This window comes from Miniopterus natalensis, chromosome 3 (genome assembly GCF_054644295.1).
Source record: "Miniopterus natalensis isolate mMinNat1 chromosome 3, mMinNat1.hap1, whole genome shotgun sequence".
Taxonomy (NCBI): Eukaryota; Metazoa; Chordata; class Mammalia; order Chiroptera; family Miniopteridae; genus Miniopterus; species Miniopterus natalensis.
In genome coordinates, this window is record NC_142083.1 from 59,171,940 (window position 1) to 59,186,646 (window position 14,707).

Below are 14,707 nucleotides of genomic sequence, written 5' to 3' on the forward strand. Positions count from 1 at the left end.
GCAAATTATTTTTTTAAGTGATATAATTCCTAAGGCAATAGTGGTGTTACACAAGCACCTATCAAGATGAGCTCAGTCTTAAATACACTAAGTTTTCTTGTTGGAATGTGAAGACTTTTAATGGCATCCATCAGGTGCCATTGATAAGAAATGTAATGTCATCGTTTTCTAAACATTAACATTTAACAAGTACTTAAAAAGCATAGTTCTAACCATTGGAGAGGGGCTAGTGAGGAAATGTTAAAATTAATGAAAAATATTTCTTTATGGGTGGCTTATAAGCTGCGAGAAGGAGATACATACACATTATTTACACATTCATTCAAGAAATGTTAAGGTGTTACATTCTAGACATCATGTGGTAGGTGCTGAAATTACACATTGAACAATAGGTCCAACTCTTCACGGGTGACAGTCTGGGGCAGGGGCTGGGGCGCGCAAGGAGGATTGTAGGAAGGAGTAAATTTAAAAAGAGCAGGAGGCACTCGGGAAAGTGCTGAATATGAGTTAACTTGCGAAAGAAATAATATTAGGATTTGACAGAACATGGGGGTTGTCATATGCTGCTTCAAATCAAATTCCAGAAAAGATGTTTTCACTTGAAAGTTATTCCACAGTGTAAACAAAATGCTATATGAGATTTCAAGACCAGAAAGGTGCACTTTTTCTAAAATAGGACAACATATATCTAACAAAAGAATTAATGTATATGTGTGAATATTGGTCCAAGTAATAACTTGAACTCAATATTGATTTTAAGTCCATTTTAATAGGCATTTTGATACATATTAAAGGTGAGAAGTTAATGGTTAGTTTTGCAGTTTACTGTGGCATTTATGTGTTTTGTTCAGGAAATTAAGTTCAGTTTGATCGAAGCTATTTCAATAATCTTCCCAGTAATTTAATACATTTGATATTCTCTTTAATAAAAACAAAAAACAAAAATGTAAACTGTCTGACACTGTTAAAATTATTTTTAAGCATAAGGCTTATTGATTTTGTAAATTGCCCACTTGAATTTGTATAGCACTTGATTTGTAAATAAGAGGTTCAAAGAAAGAATATTAGAAGGAGAATTAGGCAGGTTCTTATTTTCTGGGTACTCGCATTAAAGAAAAGGCCATTAAATCTTTACCTGTACAGTTGTTCCGTTTTAGGAAGCCCAGACCCCTGGCGAATAGGATAAAACAGTTTAGGAAATGGCAATTAAAATGCTAATTTCTCTCATAAAAACCTGGCTTAAAGTCTAAAGGCCTAATAGAAAAGAGAAAGTGGGAATGATTATTTTTAGAGAGCATTCATTGTAATATACTTCAACCTTTTTTTAAAATTAAATTTATTAAGGTGACATCGGTTAATAAAATTGTTTCATGTATAAATTATATAACACATCATGTGTATACTGCTTTGTGTGTTTTACACCCAAAGCCAAATCTTCTGTCACCACATATGTGACCCCCTTTACCCTTTACTACCTCCCTGCACCCCCCTTTCCACCACCACGCTGTCGTCTGTGTCTGAGTTTTTCTTTGATCGTCTTACTTGTTCATTTCTTGCTTTTGATTTTATATCCTACATATGAATGAAACCGCATGGTTCTTGGCTTTTTCTGTCTGACATATTTGGCTTAGAATGAACTTCTTTATTATAATGCAACACATTATACACTAACATGAGGAAAGTAAACGGTAGCTTTCGGTGCTGTGTTAATACTGAGTGCACAGGGCAAGGCTGCACTGTTTAATACGGTGACTGCCGGCCGCGCGTAGCTCCCGAGCTCTTCAGCTTTTGAAATGTGGACAGTGCTGCTTAAAAAAACTGAATCTAGAATGTTATGAATTTTAATTGTTTTAAAGATGGGACACATGATTCAGTTATTGGAAAAGTTTAAGCATGTTTGAAACAGCCTGTGTGTATGGATCTACTTTTTAACTGTAAATTTTATGAATTCTAAATACAGATCAAATATCTCAGATGAAAAATTGCATCTAAATTGATGTCCCATAAATGTTAAACATATTTTTAAGACAGGATGATAAAATATAAAATATCTCCACTGAAATTCTTATAGTATGTTGGTAAATAATATTTTGGATTTATTGGCAAAAGAAAAAATCTGTTATTGAAATAACTAATTTATTTCACCTTTTTGTTGTTACTTTTTAAAATGTGACTATTAGTAAACATAAAATTACTGGGTGGCTTGCATTATATTTCTTTTGGACGAAACCGATTTAAGGCGTTCCTCTACATCACTGGAATCCATTTGATGCACAAAAATGCAGTCTGGCTCAGCAACTAAATCTTATTAGCAAAATCATAGCTTTTTTTCCCCTCTGTCTGGCTCTGCTTTCAGTGCTGGTATTGTTAATAATCTCAATTTTTGTTAAGCAATCACTGAATCTGATAACTAATTCAATATCATTTACTTTTTTGTTTAACTCATAATAATAACAGTCTTTTATTTGGTATTAGAGACAATAAATTTCTTACAAAATTTTAGCCAGGCAAATTGGTAAGAAATTGTATGAATTTGTTTGAATATCATCACATGCTAGGTAATATGCAATGTGAAGCACTTAAAGTACTTAACTGTACCTGGGAAAGTTAATGGTGTCTGTTTTCTAATAAGATGTGTTCTTTTCATATTTTCTTTTACCCTCACCTCAAATAAAATGGACAGAAAGCATGGCCACATGTGTACAGCTCTCTGTTCTGTGAGGCATCTGTAATGGGTGATAAATGTGACTTTCATCATGATCTTGTCTCATTGCCCATCTGTCAATTCTTCCAGGAGGTGATTTCCTCTCCTATCTGAGAAGAAAGAAAGATGAAATAAAACTGAAACAATTAGTGAAATTTTCATTAGATGCTGCTTCTGGTATGTCATATCTCGAGAGTAAAAACTGTATACACAGGTAAGGAGAACATTTTAAAAACATTTCCAGCTTTATTAACAAAATGGTAGAAAATGATATGTTTGCTACAGTACAGCAATCCATTTCTTTCACAGTACTTATATATTTTCTTTTTGGTCTTCATATTCTGTATGAAAGCATTATTTTATAGTTGTTTATACAGGGGTGGGCAAAAGTAGGTTTACAGCTTGAATGGAAAATGATACAATAATCAATAAGTAATAATACAAGAAGGGACTGTTTCATGTACTCACAACTGTAAACTTACTTCTGCCCACCCTGTCTAGTTTACAGGAACACTTGTTTTCTGTCTTACCTGAGCTGAGTACACCTAATTAGGCAGCGACTTACCTACTAATTAAAATTTGTTTTGTTATGCTCATGAGTAACCCAGCAGTCAGATATATCCCAGGTTAGTCATATAGGCAGCTACAGCCTTCAAGCCAAGTAAGATTGTTTCACGTGTTACCTATTCTCATTTTTCAAAGAAATTGCTTATTAAGTCAAGGAAAAGCATAATAATAAAACCACAATTCCTGACAGTGAATTTGACCAAGGGTAAAATGCTTCAGCATACTAGATACTTCAAAGAAAATTTTAGAACTTTCTCTAATTGCATTACATCCGGCAACTTGTTCTCAGTGCCTTCTGGATTATGCTTATACTTGCTTGTAGCTGGAAATGTTCGTTATTGCTAAATGTTAGTACAACTTAAGATCTCTTGCAGAATTCATGTCAGATCTTAAATAAGGCCACGCCTGTATAAACAGCATGAAGTGGACGATTGAAGTTTTTACTCGTCTGAAACAGCACACGATCCTGTTTAGCTTGGAGCAGGTTCATTGTCAGATTGAACGGTCTTGGACTTTATCTGAGCTTGTTTAGTAATTGAGGTATCTTTTTCTCTGATGTGTTTTACTGTGCAGCCTTTGACTTAACATTTTTGGGGAATTATATAGTATATATAATTACAGCAGAATAAAGTTACCTTCCCCTGATATATACATTTATTTTATTTCAATGAGGTTTTTTTTATACTTACCCCCCTTCCCCCCCCACACACACAATTTTGCTTAGTGTTCGGTTTTATTTTAAAACTAAAGTTAAGGCTTATGTTTCAGATATGGTTCAATGATTGCATATATTTAAAAACATTTCAATAGGGAAACTATTTTTCTGGAAATTAGGACACCTAAAACTATTATTGTATTTGTGTTTTACTATCTATAAATAGAGATCAAATTACTTTTTAACAGATACATTTAAAGACTTTAAAAAGTATTTGATTTTGGACAAAACTTGCATTATTATTTTATTAGATGAAAACACTTTTTGTTAAAAGTAACGAAGAGTTTTGTCTTTTAGAGGAAATCTATAATGTTGATTGCACAAGTGTTAAAGCTACCATGGGTATCAGATTCTCTACTCTAGTTATTTATTTTTTTCTCTGATTTTTTTCAAACCATTAGACTATGGCTTTAAATCATAATGCACATTATTGAAACTGTTTCACTAATTTGCCAGCTACCAGTAACATTATTTAATTTCTGTGGCATCTTGCTGCTTTTGTAGTGATTGCTTTTCTTGCAAGTGGAGGACTGTATATTTTTTGTGTCTATATTATCAGATTTGAAACCATTCTAAGTCGTAGATGGTGGTTAGTTTTTAAAAATTTATTCCACTCACCAAACCATAACATTATCTGCTGTAATGTTATTTTTTCATTTTTCTTTTTAAGAATTTTCATGCATTTACAAAGTTTTGAAAGTGAACCCATGCTTGGCCACATTTCCTAGAAGGTTGTGCACAGCCATACACTATCTGCCTGCAGGGAAGGTTCCTAATGGAATATCTTGAACACTGTCACTGAGAGCAGATTTGACAAATAGGTTTCAGTGCCAACCTTCAGTGATTGGTAACAGCTCTCTGTGCTGTGTATTGAGAAGGATTCCAGGATTAGCAACAGAATCCAGTGATCGATTAGTCACATCTGTTAGGGGGCTGACAAAGGTTAATACATAAGCCCCAATTTTGTCATCTGTGGTGTAGAATATTTTTTGTCTTTATTTTCATAAATACTTTTCTTTTTTACAGTAACTTATTTTTCTGTAATTCCATCGATTTCTTCTAAACTATCTGCTATTATTATTTCCCTTGTTTATCATGGTTACTGAATGAACTTTGTTATCTCTAGCCAGTGGTCTTTTGTTTTTCTTCAAATTTATGTAAACACTCTTTTGAATGAATTCATTATTTTTGTTTTTGTGTTAGTACCTCACCATTACATGACACTGTAAGTCAATCTTTGGGTTGAATTATTTATGGAAGTGAATTGTGCTAAACAAGTGACCCTGTTTCTGTGTGTCAACCTGTGGCAGTATTTCTGCTGTAGCAGTGGTAATTGCCATGGAATTTTAATTTATTTATAGTTAAAAGGTACACTCAAGACATGTTTTATGTTTCTTTTCCCAAGAAATATCAAACATATAGTATTCATTACAGTGAAAAATGGTTTTCATCATTGGAAAAATTTCCAATGAGGTATTTCAAAAATCAAGTGATCTAAAACATGATCAAAAGTTTCATTTTTCAAGTAATGAAAGGCACCAAGACCCATTCTTGACATCCCAAAATATTACTAAAATATATGCATGTCTGTGAATTATAAAGACTTTGTCCCACAAATCAAAGCAAAACTTTTAAATATGCCTTCCATTTTATGTGTAGTTATAAGTTTTATCCTGTTCACTGACTAGAGGTCATTGGAATTCAGTACTTGAAAATATTTCTAATTGTTTCTCCCCAAAATAGCTTCTTAACTATTGGGGAATGCATTTTCTTTCTTTAGCTGTGTTTTATTGTTTTGATTACTACAAGAAGAGCAGAGCAGTGTTTCATTATAGGTAAACAAGTATGACAGCTATAAAATGAAAATAAGTAATTGCATAGAGAAATGGCCTGCTTTTGGAAAGTGCTCTTGTTGCTAATTCCCATTTAACTTCCAGGAGAGTTCTCTTGATACTCGGGGTTTCTAATTGAACTATTTCTATTTATAGCTGAGAAGTACTGGATATTTTGCATTTTAGTTTAGTTGTATTCAGCTGCATTTTCTTTATTGTTATTCTACAGGACAGTGTGAAATTATCTTTCCTACTTGTACTTTGTATGAATATTTGAAGTACACTGATAACTTTCTGGGGTGTATGTGTTTACTTACAACGGCATGTTATTAGGTTGTTAGATGTCACTCTGGAAGAAGTTTTAAACCTGATTAATTTGGACATTAAGTGGATTGAAATTTGACACGCTAGATTTAATGGTAATGACAATTGTGGTCTTGCTGCTGCTGAATCCTGCAAGATCTATCGTTATTGAGGGTTCTTGCTAAAAGCTGCCTTGTGCCATGTTCTTTGTTTGGTGTCCTTGGGAAGTAAAGAAGGGTACACTCTTGATTGCCATGTATTTGAGTTAAAGACCATAATCTATGGGGAGCTTTGGAAGCGTCTCTTAATTCCATGATATTCTATGTCATTTCCGATGCCAGAAAAGGTGTTTTTGGAGGCGTGCCGTAGGATATGACTTGTTTTTCTAATTTTAAATTTTGTACTGATTCCTCTTTGGTTTTGGTTGCTCTACCACAATGATTTTTGTTGTTGTTGTTGTTGTTAGGGAGTAAGATTAACAATTCTACAAATTAAAGTATATAAGACCAAATTTACTTTATTGTTTAGTAAGGGTTTTTTTCCTTACCCATTGAGAACAATATTTATATCTTGTATTTAACCCATGCGAACGGTTGCCTACTCTGGGCCAGGGTGATAGCAACATGAAAATCACGGCCCTTGCCTTCAGACGGACATAACGAAAAATAATAGGAATTTAAAGAGATAATCAGCTCAATGGTGATATGCACAAAATATCAAGGGGAGTAAGATCAAAAGGATCTAACGTGACCTGTCAGGATGGGGGCTTTGGCGGGAGCCATCGGGGAGGTTTTGCAGAGGGATACGCTGCTGCAGTGAGACCTGGTGGACGCGTGTGTCGTTGAATAGAAGGGGGGATGGCAGAGGAAGGAAATTTGTTTGCAAAGTTAACTGTTTTTCACAAGAGAGCAGGACTTAATCATGGAACTACAAGGACTTCAATACCATAAGAATGGAAAGCGCAGAAGACATGGGGCTGAGCTAGGTGAACAGGGTCCTTCTCACCAAGGGCCACATATACCATGTAATTTAGCTAAACGGGGGGGAATATCTAGCCATACATTTGGATAATTTTAAGAAAGTTAAAATGCTGCAGTTTTTAACTGGAAAAGAAAAGTAATTTGAACAAAATTTACAAAGCCCTGAAAAAATGTATAATTTGTGAAAAGGTATGGGGCCAATTTTATTTTTAAGTTTCATCGGAAACACTAGTTTAGGAAAGCTAAGATTGCCCAAAAGGGAACAGTAGTACATTTCACTTAAATATCTTCAAGAAGGAGATTGTTTCATCCATTGATGTGTACTTCTTAAGGTAAACGTAAGAGGCTTCTATCTTATCTTTGTATTTTGTTATTTTTATATGTTAAGAAGTGAAACATTTGGTCTGATATTTACATTTCCCCCCTCGTAATTCTTGAGGGTTTTTTTCTCTATTTTTTAATGGCAACTGATTACCTAGTTTCTGAGTTTTTCCTAAGCTTTGAATGCATTGACAAGGTATTTTTCTGCTAATGTATCTTCATTAAATGGTAAGATAAAACCAAAATATGCAAAGGAAAATATTTTCTTTAATGTTTTTGACTCTTCATTTTTTTCTCTCTCCCATGATCTGCCATATATTCAATAGAACGTAAGATCACTTTACAGATTAAGTAACTGAGGTCCAGAGTGATGAAATGAAGGTCACCTAGGTGGCTACTGACAGGGCCACTGCTGGGTCTTAGATATGCTGACTTCATTCTGACACAGTCCCATGCACTCCAGGGCCATCGTTTTACCCTGTCTCATAAAAGCACAGTCACCCTAACAGCTGATGTGTAGTGATGACTTACCGAGTATCAGGCGTAATTCATTGCTTTCGATGCAACATTTGAGAATGGAAGCTTCTTGAGGGCAGTGATTTTACCCTGTATTGTTTACTGTTGGATTGCAAAAGCTAGGAACAGTGCCCAGCATCTAAAGGAGCATAATGGATCCTCAGAACAACATAGGTACTATTATTAGGCTCATAGTACACATGAGGAAACTTATGGTTGGGGAGGTCGAGTTATCTTACTCAAGAAAGTATTCAAACAGAGGGTCAGTTCTAGGATGCGAATCTGGCGCTCTGGTCTAGAGCCCACAGCCTGAACCTCTCCACTGGATTCCACTGCCTTCTGCAAGAATTGGTCCACTGACCAATCAGATTCAGGGCAGAAGGCCAGATGGTATTTGGTGTAATGGCGCAGCTTATATTCTACATCTGTACTCTTTACGATCATGAGTAAAAAGAGGAGAGGATACTGAAGCTTGTGAAATGTAATTTTGGAAATATGCCAAGGTTTGTTGTTTGCTTTTTTAATGAACGGTTGCTGAAGTGCAGCAGTAGTTTTGTATTTGTTTCTCCACTTAATTAGAGCTTGAAAATTTATTATTTTTCATTTTTTTAAACACCGTTGTTTAGATACAGATACCCCCTTCTGCTTTGTCTGTTAATTAAAAACACAGGATTAGCATAGAAATGTGATCATCTCAGTTCATTGACTAAGCGTTGATGACTGATTTTCGTGTTCCAACATTTGATTACAGTTTTGAATACATTGAGCTGTACTTTTATTTTTAGCTTCTAGATCAATTTTGCAACAATACAGTGAAGACTGCTCAGTAGTTTAAATGTATCAGAAATATATAGTCCTTCTGGAGTGCAGCCACCTTTTTGTAGTGCAGGTTTTGTATTTGCATATGCAGGGTGATTATCATACAAAAAATATCCCAGGAACACCTTTCTAAAAATCATTTATTCTGCTGCTTTATTCAGTGTCAGAATTTCCCATCCCTAGTTTCATTCATTTTAATTAAGAGATTTTTCCCTAAAGTGACATGTATGTTTCCAGGAATGAAAAAGGAGGCCTTTTCTCATATTAGAATCAATTAACATGTTAGCTTGAGTTAATGTACCAGGGTATCTGGCTGCCTTTTAGAAAACAAAAAAGAGGGATTTGGGGTAAAGGATCAGAGGACAGATAAGGATTGATTTATGGTTACTGGTGGGAAAGATGAGGAACATATAAGACACTGTTCAGGAATGCGGGGCAGAGGAGGGGGAAAGGGGGAGTCAGAGTGTGTTGAAGCTGTTTCATGCCTTGGTTGGGGCTAGCATTGTCTTACGTTACATAGAAATGATAGAGGAAAATTGGCCTATACCTCATTCTCCATGATTTCTGACTTTTACTCAGTTAATTACAGTAAGTACATTTCTGGTTCAAAATGTCCAAAGTGATCTTTTACATTAATTAAACAAATACAAATGGTTAGGTTACCATTTTCTCTTAGGGCCATTTTGATTAAAAAGAACCGAAACTGCTTACGTGAACTAAGCAATTGGAGATTGTTATAAGAAAATTAACTGATCTCACAGGACCCAAGGACAGGAAGTTCTGCCAGGCGTGGGAGCCATTGGAATTAGGAACTGGGAGCGGTCAGGGGCCAAGGAGCATCTCCTCCTGTCCTCCCCTCTGTGCTCCCTTGATCTTCCATTATTTCCTCTTGCTGTGTAACTGCTTCATTTCCCTCTTGCTCCGAGCACTACATCCCTCTGCCCATTTGCAAAGGGCCCTCACATGACATTTGAGTCATTGTAACCTACGCCCAGCATCTGAAGATAATCAGTTAGTCTTTGAGGTCTAATTTCAGATTTTTGTCAGGAAGAATTGATTAGCCCGGCTTCCGTTAGGTGTCGACCCCTGTTTTAATCAGTAACATGGATGGACAGGGAAGCGTGTGCGCGGTCCCTGTTGCGTAGGTTTATAGGAGCCGGTCTCTGTGGGTAAGGGACAGTTCTCAGAGGATGGACATGTACTAAGCGGCTCCCCAAGACGGCTGTCATGCACTCACTGAGGCCTTCTGTTTGGCAAGTACGTTTATTACCTTGTTCAGTCCCCCTATTTCTATGGGGTAGTACTATTTATCTCCATTTGGCAGTAGAACAAATTAAGCCACCGAAAATTAAGTAACTGGCCCGTTGTCATACAGATGGTGAGAGAAAGACTCAAGCCTACGATCGAGTTAATGACAAAGCCTGTGAAACTTATCAAAACATTTAGACTATGTTTTAGATACATTTTCTAGTTTCTTCCCGTTTGTGAATTTGATCAACTCTGTGGATATCTCTCTTTTATGATGCAGAATTTAAAACCACTTAATAAATGCTGATTTAGAGAAAGTTTCATTGTAGGAGTAAGAATCCTTTATAGGTCTTATCTCCCTGTTTTCCTGGGATGGTTCATTTCCATGCAGCTCCATGGTGTGGGGCTGGCTGGTGGCTCTTCCTACAGCGGGCCCATGCAGCCTTTTTGAATCCTAGCTCATACCAAGTCCACGCAACAGGCAGGACACAAGCTCAGAACCATGGATTTGGGTTCATGATTACCCCAGAGATGTGAGGGACCTTTGGTTCAGTTAGGTTCACAAGCCAAACCTGATTCATGCTAGAATAGCTAGCTTTCTCTAAATAGTCTTGGTCAAATGGAAATTTTGGCTTCAAGGAATCCATCAGAACATGGATGACACAGAAATAAGCTTAATCTTCTAGTTTGCAAATTGTTTCCTACTCTCTGGCCTCCAAGGCAGGATCAGAACAGTGAACATGCGGGACCAGAGCTCTCTAACCTGTGCCCTTTACTAGGCATTGACTCACCTCAGTAATTGTGAGAATTATTGGCGCCAAGGTGCTCAATTTTTGTTTTTAATTATATATTTTTTATTTTATAAAATACAAAAGCACTATGAGAAGCCCCTTTCATCCCAGGTCTCCCTTTTAAAAGTGTTTCTGTGCCAATACAGACTGTCTCTGCCTGGCCTACTGTAATAGCATGAAGCCTAACATTTGCAGAGCATTTAGCAACTTCAGCTCTGTGGTTAAGACCACAGATTTGGCATTAGAATGCTCTGTGTTTCAATTGTGGCTCTACAACGTATCAGCTTGAGTGACTTTGGAGTCCTCCCCCAACCCCTTACCTTGGCATCCTCTATAACCATTACCCTGCATTTTTCTCAGTCTTTACCATGAACTGACATTTATATATACATATATGTATGTGTGTATGTATGTATACCAGTGATACATAACGTGTGTATAAATGTATACACACATATACATATAAATAAAATACTGGTTGACTTTTTATTGTCTATCTCTCCTAGCTCGAATAAAAGCTCCATGAGGATACTGACTTTATTTTGTTCATTGCTCAATACAAAGAGCCATTAGCAGCATCTAGTTGGTGCTCAGTAGAAATCTGTTGAATGGATCAATGATTGAAGGTACTTCTATGCCTCTGTTTCTTCCAAAACAGAGGGAGACACCTTTAAAGTGGAGATTTCTCTCATGAATGTAAGTGTCCCTTACAAAAAGGTAACTTCTACTCAGTTTTCAGAGCTTCTTCTATATCTGCTGTTTCTTGAAAATAATCAGCTCAGTATAATTCACATGCCAAAGAAGCACATTTTGGGTGGCAAATTCTGCTTTTCTTCAGCAGAAAATGAAACAAAGCTCTGCCATTATGGAGCTTTCAGAAATGAGGGGAAGCAGAAAATAAATGCATTTTTAAAAATAGGTAATTATAAAATATTTGACATGGTGATAGATGATATAGAGAGTAGTAAAACAGGACAAAGAAAGGGAGGGTGAGCTCGGGCGTTATCTGAGTGGTAAGAGAAGACCCAGAGGAGGAAAGGAACGAGTTGTGTGAGTAGCAGTGAGGAGAGTCTTCTTAGCAATGGGTGTAGCAAGTGCAAAAAGGCCCTGAGATAGGACCATGCTAGGTGTGACCAAAGAAGGCCAAGAAGGGAGACAGAAAATGAGGTTAGTTATTAGGTGGCCAGATCTTGAAGTTCTTATAAGTCATTGAAAGGGCTTTGCTTTCAGTCTGCATGAGATGAGGACTGACTTGATCTCTCTGAGGTTTTTGAAGAATTAGTTGGAGTTCTTTTTTGAAAATGTAGGGGGCAGTCAAAAAGCATACAGACCAGTTAGAGAGCTATTGAAATAATTTAATGAGAGACTGTGGGAGTTAGACTGGATGGTAGTGGTGGAAATCGTGAGAAGTGGCCAGATTCTGGGTGTATGTCGAAGGCAGAGGGAGTGAAAAATGACTTCATATTCTCCCAGAGCTTTCAAAAAATGGTCTTTCTGTATTTTCCTCACAAATTCAGGTTACTCTAAGACATTCTTCAATGTTGTATTTTCTGTAATTCTAATAACTTTAATGTTATTGCTTCAAGTTATAATGTGCAAAAACCAGAGCATAGCAGGTAGGTTCCTTTTTACTGGGAGCTTACTCTGTGCTAAGATTTGTCCTAGAGCTGGTGATATAGCAAAGATTGGACAGAGTACCACTCTCTCTGTCATTTTCATTTTTTAATTTTATCAGTCAATTATAGTTGATATTCAATATTTTATATTAGTTTCAGGTATATAGCATAGTGATTAGACAATATAATATATGAAGTGATCTCCCTAATAATTCTAGTACCCACCTGGCACCACACATAGTTATTACAATATTATTGACTATATTCCCTATTGTGCATTTTACGTCTCCATGGCTATTTTGTAACTACCAATTTGTACTTCCTAATCCTTTACCCTTTCACCCAACCCCTCCACCCCCTTCCCATATGGCAACACTGTATCTATGAGTCTGTTTCTGTTTTGTTTGTTCCTTTGTAAGTGAAATCGTATGGTGTTTGTCTTTCTGACTTATTTTACTTAGCATAATACCCTCTAGGTCCATTCCAGTGGTCACAAATGGTAACATTTCATTCTTTCTTATGTCCGGTGTTTTCACTTTACCACACTAAGATTATAATTCTCACAATGTAAGAAAAAAGAAAAGAAAGTGACCTTGAAATGAATGCCATTCAAGATCTCATCTGCAGTTGTTTACATTTATATTGGACATATGTTTTTCAAATATGTTACAGATCTTTAAGAAGTGTATCTTGAAAATAGTCTCCTAGTTCATAGACCCATTGATTTAAAGAGATAAATAAAATTAAATGTAAGTATAATTTATAGAGGGTAATATTTTCCCCCTGGGATCTCTGGTTTTATGACTTGTAGATTAACACAATTGATTATCACTTGCGGGAGCTAATAACTCAGTAGTGTTACTGGTAAATAATGCCAATGGATCATGTCCGATTCTTGGAGAATTAATGTCATCTCTAGAATTAAAATGACGTGAAAGAGAAGACATTGCTCACTTGCTGTTACGGTTAATATACAAAAGGTCTCTTCTCATGTATGATTATGTGCTATAAGATAAAATGACTGACCTCTTATAGTAAATATTAAACTCTTTTATAAAATCAGAGAGAGAATAGTTGCTGTTTGTAGTCTGGTACACTTATTTCTACTTATGTACAGATATTTTTATTGTAGACAACAAACAATTGCCTATTTCGTGTTCTTAAATTGACGTTTTAATGCTGACTTTTCATTGCACAGTTTGATTTGCATTTTGTTGGGAAGGAAATAGTGCATGTTTTCTGTGAGCGTTTTTAGTGGGTACCTTCATATAGTAAAAGTTTGATAAGCATCTGACATATGAAAGAATGAATGAGTGAAAATTAATTAATTCATGAAATAGGTATTTTATCTGCTGTCCAAAGTTCTGATTGACTGCCATTAGATGACTAAGGACTTTCTAGAAAAATAACTATAATTTGTTCACCCTTGAATATTAATTTTTTTTATTTTTCACTGATGCATTTCTTTCTGATGCATAAATGAAGAAAGAAGTAACTGTATCTGATGCAAACCTGTATGTATGATACAAACAGACCAAAATTCTTCTGTCATGAGTTAGCATGAAGGCTTTAGGATGCTTAGGGCATTTTTTTGAATTGTTTGAATGTGATCATTCCGGAGTTTTAGAGACAATATAAGTGCTCTTGTCAAAATACCGCCATCCTTTAAGTGTCACAGAAGGTGAATACCATCCTGTTTCGATCTGTTTTTCATCTAACAACAGTTACTTGTTCTACTGATCTGGTCCTATCTCAGATAATGACCGGGGCTTAAGAAAGCAGCGGCAGCCCGGCCGGTGTCCGCAGTGAGAGCTGTGGCCCCGCGCCACAGGCCTGGGGGTTGGATTCCGTCAAGGGCACGTGCCTGGGTTGCGGGGTTGCTCCTGCCCCGGGTCAGGGCAGGCGCAGGAGACAGCCAGTCATTCATATTTCTTTCTCTCTCCCTCCTCCCCTCCTTCTACTCTCTCTGAAAAGCAATGGAAAAAATATCCTCAGGTGAGGATTTAAAAAAAGAAAGCAGCAGTAGCATCTAACATGCCAGAAAGTATTAATTTTTAACATCCACCTTGCAATAATTGGCAGCAAACCACAGATATGTTGTTATGTATTAGAGTGCTCAGCAGGCATGTGTTTCCTTCAGCCTCTGTGTCGCTCACCTGCCCTCTGTCCGTGCCTCATGCAGGTGATGTGAGAATGTGACTGCTGTGGCTGGGACGACGCCAGGGTTCTTAGTTCCCTACCACTTAAGATAGAGAGCCTGTAACAAGGAAGTTTCTCTCTTCATTCTTAAATTTT

The 14,707-nt window shown here is 36.4% G+C and overlaps 1 protein-coding gene across 2 annotated transcripts in view; it reads left to right on the top strand.

The window, feature by feature from the left end:
* FER (FER tyrosine kinase) overlaps nucleotides 1–14,707 on the top strand; it is a 313,312-nt gene that overhangs the window by 229,837 nt on the left and 68,768 nt on the right. For both annotated transcript variants that reach the window (XM_087815481.1, XM_016221979.2), the window contains one exon: nucleotides 2,795–2,918. In XM_087815481.1, coding sequence (XP_087671607.1) covers nucleotides 2,795–2,918 — 124 coding nt within the window. The remainder of the gene's footprint in view (nucleotides 1–2,794; nucleotides 2,919–14,707) is intronic.